This window comes from Molothrus ater, chromosome 3 (genome assembly GCF_012460135.2).
Source record: "Molothrus ater isolate BHLD 08-10-18 breed brown headed cowbird chromosome 3, BPBGC_Mater_1.1, whole genome shotgun sequence".
Taxonomy (NCBI): Eukaryota; Metazoa; Chordata; class Aves; order Passeriformes; family Icteridae; genus Molothrus; species Molothrus ater.
In genome coordinates this window covers 110,365,940-110,372,724 of record NC_050480.2, presented here as the reverse complement: position 1 = coordinate 110,372,724, position 6,785 = coordinate 110,365,940, and the positions used below count along the sequence as shown (strand labels likewise).

At 48.0% G+C, this 6,785-nt stretch overlaps 1 protein-coding gene across 1 annotated transcript; it reads left to right on the top strand.

Moving 5' to 3' along the window:
- Positions 1 to 3,214: 3,214 nt before the first annotated feature.
- LOC129046647 (gallinacin-9) lies at positions 3,215 to 6,326 on the top strand. The gene is made up of 3 exons (XM_054514383.1): positions 3,215 to 3,329; positions 5,349 to 5,478; positions 6,103 to 6,326. Exons 1-3 carry the CDS (start codon positions 3,272 to 3,274, stop codon positions 6,116 to 6,118), a joined length of 204 nt encoding a protein of 67 aa, XP_054370358.1. The 5' UTR covers positions 3,215 to 3,271; the 3' UTR covers positions 6,119 to 6,326.
- Positions 6,327 to 6,785: the final 459 nt, after the last annotated feature.

Below are 6,785 nucleotides of genomic sequence, written 5' to 3'. Positions count from 1 at the left end.
TGTCAGTCAAGCCTCAATGATGTCTCTGTTCAGTGGAGACTGTTTGGAGCATCTTTTCCTGGTCCTCAAGAAGAAGGAAGAAGTGGAGCACCGGTGTCCAAGCTGCCTTTCCCTGGTGCCAAGCAGTCTCCAAGGGGGCTGTTACCACCCCAGGTACATTTATATTTCCATGGAGGGAGCCTGGACCCGGGACAGACATTGCTGCCACTCTCCAGCTGGACTGGGGGAGGGAGTTGAGGAGGCCGGGGACATTCCCTCTTTCCTTCCCTCTCCCTGGCATTGTTTGGTTCCAAAGAACATTGAACCATCTGTGACATCATGGCCCAGCAGGGTTTGCTCAGCAGCCTCACTCCCCAAATTAAACATCCCTGCCCCTTGTGCTGCCTGGGACGGGCAGGAGGGGGGATTGTGCAAGGAGTAGAAAAGCACTTTTCACTTTTCCATTAAATCCTGTTATTTCTACAAGTACACTTCACCCTTAATGGTTTCCTTACAGCTGGCTGTGTTTTAAAACATCAGAGACTGATGATTTAAAACATGACAAAGATCATGGACTCCACTTTTTTTCTCTTATTTTTGTCTTTCCAGAAGTGAAGCTGAGGGTGGAGATGGATGGGCTGCCTGTCTGAAACCTTGTGCAGGTGCTCAGAGTGGTTTGGGTTGTGGGGTTGTGTCCATGTCCTGCATCACAATTCAGGCATCAGGGAGATGGTCAGTGTTTCCCTATGATTCCCTTTAAATAAAATTCCAGGCACACAGAGACACAGTGTGATTCAATACAAATGATTGACTCCTTGAAACTTCTATATCCGGGAGGGAAATGGAGGAGAGGTGACAGCAACAGCTTGAGCCTCTGGCTCAGGCTCTAAATGTGTGTGTGAAAATACAAATGTGTATTTTCATGTGTGTGAAAATACAAATGTGTATTTTCATGTGTGTGAAAATAGAGGGCCTTTCCCTAAACCATCACTTCCCACCCCAGCTCTCACAGCTCCTGGCTGAGGTCTGAAGGATAATTTTCTCACCATGTTCCCCAAGGATGTGGGCTCAATGAAGTATGAGTGGGAATTTATTTTCTTTGCCATCTGTATCCTGTTGCCCCTCCTCAACCTCCTCATCCATCCACAAGAAGATTTTTGCTTGTTTCTAGCCCTGATATACTGAATAAGTGGGTTTCTTTTATAAACCTGAAGCCCTTTCATGCCCTCCATCCAACTTGCAGCAGCTGGTTCAGCAGGCACAAACCTCTCTGCCCTCTGTGAGCAGTTGGAGCTGACCCCTGCTCTCACCCTCCCTCGTTTCAGTTTGCTGCTCTGGCTGAAGCAGTAAATAATTAATCACCCTCATGACTTTGTTTCACTGATGATTTGTGGTTTGTCTTGTTTGACTGAAAAAAAAATGTTCACTTAAGTTCCCATATGTCACAGGAGTGGCATTTCTTGGTGACAGGTACAAGGGTTAAGAGACCTTTACAGAATTCTGGTGACACTTCTTCTGGTCCATTTTAGATAAGGCTGGACCTTCACATGCATAAAAAAACCCCATTAGGTTTTATTTTCAGATACAGAAATAAGTTACAAGGTGATAAGAGAGGTGCAGACACCACACAGAAGTGGGTTTGATATGTTGAATCTGTGAAATCAGAGATGTGAGTCTCTTCATAACCACATTCAGCAAGGTGATTGACAACAAGGGAAAATGTCATTAAATCAAGAAAATTTGGGCAAGAATGAGTAATTTTAGACACACCATGCAGACTAGATTTGAGAAGAAGGCTGACACTATGATATCATTGTTTTCAGACAGATCTTTGGGGTTGCTGCAGGGAATTAGGATCTGTCTCTCATAGCATGGCACAACACACAGAGTTGTCTCTTCCAGTCCTTTCTGTTTAATGACTTCTGTGACATTTGGTACAAATCCATAGCTAAACTCACAAATAAAAGGCACAGAGAGTCACTGAGCTGTGAAACATGCTGGAAAACCTCCAGAAAGTGGCAGTTTCATAGTCAGGAGGGGGGATATCCATGAGTCTTTCAGCCTTACTCTGGCTCCTTCATTTGCAGCCCTACAACTCCAACCCAAGCAAGGATTAAATCTCTGATCCTTTCCTGCATTTTTCTCCATCATCACAGAATGGTTTGGGTTGGAAAGTGTGACTGTGGTCACAAGGGTTTTCAGGATGAAGAAGAGACGAGAATGTTGACTCCGTGATCAGAAGGCTTGATTTATTATTTTATGATATATGTTACATTAAGACTATACTAAAAAGAAATAGAAAGGAAAAGGTTTCTTCAGCAGCTAGCTAAGCTAAGAATAGAAAAGAATGAATAACAAAGATCTGTGTCTCAGACAGAGCAAGGGCTAGCTCTGCCATGAGTGGTCAAGAAATCAAACACCCACAGGAGACCAATCACGGCTCTACCTGTTGCATTCCACAGCAGCAGATAACCATTGTTTACTTTGGTTACTGAAACTGCAACTTCTCACAAGGAAAAATCCTAAGAAAGGATTTTTCATGAAAGATGTCTGCGACAGGAAAGGACCTTAAAGATCATCCTATTCCAAGCCCTACCTGGGTAGGAATATTTTCCAGTATCCCAGGTTGCTCCAAGCCCTGTACAACCTGTCCTTGAACACTTCCCTGTACAGGGATGGGGCAGCCACAGCTTTTCAGAATAACCTGTTCCATTGTCTCACCACCCTCACAGTGAAGGAGTTTTCCTGAATATCTCACCTAAACCTGCTCTTTCAGCTTGAAGCCATTGCCCCTTGCCCTGCCACTCCATGCTCTTGCCTCCAAGGAGGACTTTTCTCCTTTGCTCACCCTGCCTGGTGGCTGAGGGGGAGGACAAGCTGGCACAAGACCATGGCCAAGAGCCACAGGGCACCATCAGTTCTGCATGGTTTACAGCCCTGCAGATCCCAGGAACCCACCTCCCTCCTGCTCCAATCCCCTGCCCTCCCTGGGCACAGCCCACCAGCTGGCATGGGTTGGTTTGGCTGCTCGGGGCAGCCAGCAAGATGTGGTCACGGCTCAGGTCGGGCATCTCCTAACGTGAGAGGTTGCAACACCTCCCTACCTCACCAATCTCCATGGGAACAGGGCAGTGAACTCTCTGTTCTCCAGGCAGCCACTCCTCCACCCCCTTGTTCTGCCCCAGAGCCTTTATATGCAGAGGCACGGCCTGTGCTCGGTCTCGGACAGCTTCTGTTCACACTGGTGTTGTCTCCATCCCTGCCAAAGCTGCCTTGCTGCCAGCTGCCAGTCATGAGAATCCTCTTCTTCCTCGTTGCTGTTCTCTTCTTCCTCTTCCAGGCTGCTCCAGGTAAGGCTGAAGAGAGATGAGATGGAGGCTCAAAGGGTGAGGATGCAGAGAAGTTCTTTAGATCCCAGTGCTGAGGGTCAGATTACCTCTCTGCTCCTGGAATCCAGGACTTTCCTGTTAGAAGTCCCCTTCCCTGGTCATTGTCCTAATTTTCAAGCTATCAGTTCAAGGCTCTTGATATTCATACTGATGGTTTCTTTCTAGCATGTGATGACAAAATAAGAAAAAAAGGATGGTCCTGTATTGACCTTGGTGCCAGAAAAAGTTTTGGAGCTGCTTGAATGCCTTCATGTGGCATGTACAGAACACCCAGGGCACAGCCAGAGTTGGTCCATGAAAAGCTGATCCTGCTTGACCAACTTGTTCTCCTCGATGACAAGGTGTCCCATTTGGTGGTTTAGATATCTAGCTGGATTTTGTTAAATACCTGACACCATTTCCCACAGAGTTTTCTTGGAGAAACTGGCTGCTCCTGGCTTGGATGGGTGCACTGTTCACTGGGTTAAAAACTATCAGGATGGCCAGGCCCAGATAGGTGTGGGGAATGGAGTTCAGTCCAACTGAGGCTGACAGCAGCGGTGCTCCCCAGGGCTCAGTACTGAGGCTGGTCCTGTTTGATATCTTAATGAATGATCCAGATGAGGGGACTGAGGAAAACCTCAGCAAATTTGCAGATTACACGAAGTCAGATGGGAGTGTTGATCTGCTGGAGGGCAGGAAGGCTCTGCAGGGGAATCTGGACAGGCTGGATCCATGGGATGAGGCAAATTGTGTGAGAGTCAAGAAGGCCAAGTACTGTTCACATCAACCCCTGCAGCTCCAGGCTGGGGCAGAGTGGCTCAAAAACTGGAAAAGGCCCTGGAGGTGCTGCTGGCAGCAGGTGGACATGAGCCAGGTGTGCCCAGGTGGGGAAGAGGCCAAAGGCACCTGGGCTGTCCCAGCTCTGGGGTGGCAGCAGGAGCAGGGCAGTGCTGTCCCCTGTGCTGGCACTGCTGGGGCACCTCCAGTGCTGGGAGCAGCTCTGGAATCCTCATGGAGGGAGAGACACTGAGAGGCTGGAGTGTGTCCAGGGAAGAGAATGGAGCTGGGGAAGGAGCTGGAGCACCAGGAATGGCTGAGGGAGCTGGGAAAGGGGCTCAGCCTGGAGAAAAGGAGGCTCAGGGGGGACCTTGTGGGTCTGCACAACTCCCTGACAGGAGGGGACAGCCAGGGGGGTCGGGCTCTGCTCCTGGGGAACAGGGACAGGACAAGAGAAAATTACATCAAGTTGTACCTGGGGAGGTTTTGATTGGATATTAGGAAACATTTGTTCACCAGAAATTCTCAACCCTGGCACAGCTGTCTGGGGCAGTGATGGAGTCCCCATCCCTGCAGGGATTTAAAAGCCATGTGGATGTGGCACTTGGGGACATGGGTCAGTGGTGGCCTTGGCAGTGCTGGGGATGGTTGGACTCGCTGGTCATGGAGGATCCAAGGACCCTTTTCCAACCTGAACAATTCCCTGAGGATTTTATTGAGGCAATTGTTAGAATAATACTAAAGATGTAACCTGGCAACATGAGAGCTTTCTCTTCTCACATTCTCATGCACATATCCTCAACTGTGTATTCTAGATTAGGAGACCTCATCTATTTTTGGGAAAAATGTTATCCTGACTGTTGCTTTTTGCCTGAACTTGGTATTGGCCATGTGCATTAAGTGGTTTTGGAGCCAATGTATCATTCCAGGCTGTTTGGGTGTCTTTGAAGCAGCTGAAGTTGTCTCAATTTGATTTGCAGTAGTCTCAAATTTGTACCAGCTTTCCTAGACCATCAAATGTCTGTCTACTCAAAGAAAAAAAAATATAGAACCATGTGGTTGTAATGTTAGAGACCTGATTTAGAATAAAGCTGTGATGCTTTCCAAATTAGGGATGGAATCCAATTTGATGACAAAACCTTAACACAGTGCCAGGTAAATCTCATGCCTCATGTCCCCAGCCAGGGCAAACAAACATGAATTTTCCCTATTTTTTTGCAGCTTACAGCCAGGAAACCGCAGACACCCTGGCCTGCAGGCAGAGCCGGGGCTCCTGCTCCTTCGTGCCCTGCTCTGCTCCTCTGGTTGACATCGGGACCTGCCGCGGTGGGAAGCTAAGATGCTGCAAATGGTAAGAGAAAGTCCTCTGGGGAAGGGCTGCTGTACTAAAAGCAAGAAGAATCACCGGGCTTTTCCTCTTTTCAGCATCAGAGCCCCTTCTCCAGACCCCTACAATATCCAAAAAGTACCTGCTAATTGCTGGGGTTGGTGTGTGGTGAAAACAAAGCAGAGTTTTTGTGGTGTTGGAAGAGAGAAAAGGAGAGGCTGTTTGCAAAAGTGACAGGACAAGGGGCAATGGATTCAATCTGACAGAGAACAGATCTGGATTGGATGTTAGGAAGAAATTTGTCCCTGTGAGGGTGGTGAGGCCCTGGCACAGGATGCCCAGAGAAGCTGCGGCTGCCCCATCCCTGGAAATGTTCAAGGCCAGGTTGGATGGGATAGTGGAAGGTGTCCCTGGTATTCTGGGCATCAGCAGCCACAAGTGAGCAGCTGTGGTGTGTGCTGAGAGGTGAAAGCCTCATTCTCTATTTTATCTGGGCTGTCTTTCTTGCCTGGCCAGAGACACAGGTCCAGCTCAGATCTCCAGCTGTCTTTACCCTCATGTGGTCCCTGATGTCTCCATCAGTCTGAGGTGTCAAGGTGTAATTTATTTGTTTGGTAGATGAGCTAAGCACCTGAATTTTCTCTGCAGGACCCCCAGCTCCTAAATCTGACACCTCACTGACCACTCAGACAAGAGCTCTGGACATCTGAGACATCTCCCATCTCTGGACATCGATGGATCCTGTCCTCAGTGCCCTGAGGAGCCTCTCCCATGGGGATGGAGGCTCTCAGGAGCACGAGAACATCTGAGGAGGAGTTCTTGTCCAGTAAAGATATTTGCAGTTTCAATTCTAATAAAAGCAAGTTCTTGTGAAACCATGTTGCTGATACTGGCTCATGTATGTCAGGGTGGATTTTGTTGGTTTTGTTGTCTATAAAAATCAGCCTGTAAATGAATTTTTTTAACTCCCTTAAGTCCATGTGTCATCAAGTCCTGTTAAATCACCCTGTGTTGCAGTGATTTATGTGGCAACATTTATATCAATAATTGGAAAAGCATTAAACCCCATTCCAGCTGCCATTCCAGCCCAGAGCTGGGATTCAGGAGACAATCTCAGTCCTCTGCTCCTGTCCAGGGCTGCATCTGCCAGCCCAACCTGAAATATTTGGAATACAGAGAAACCCCAGGGTGGCAAAAGAGCTTGAAACTGTGCGAGTCAAGAGTCACAAGAGTCTGCTCCTGCTGTCTCTGTTTAGTGTAGACAAGCATCATGTCCATGGAATTTGATTTCTCTGTATCCCAAACTGGTCAGGCTGTTTTTCCCTGCCTTG

What these genes read in the sequence shown, in the direction of transcription:
- LOC129046647 (XM_054514383.1), top strand. Translation starts at nt 3,272, where the DNA reads ATGAGAATCCTCTTCTTCCTCGTTGCTGTTCTCTTCTTCCTCTTCCAG. An exon ending in CCTCTTCCAGGCTGCTCCAG is followed by an intron (nt 3,330 to 5,348) that starts GTAAGGCTGAAG and finishes ATTTTTTTGCAG; the next exon opens with CTTACAGCCAGGAAACCGCA.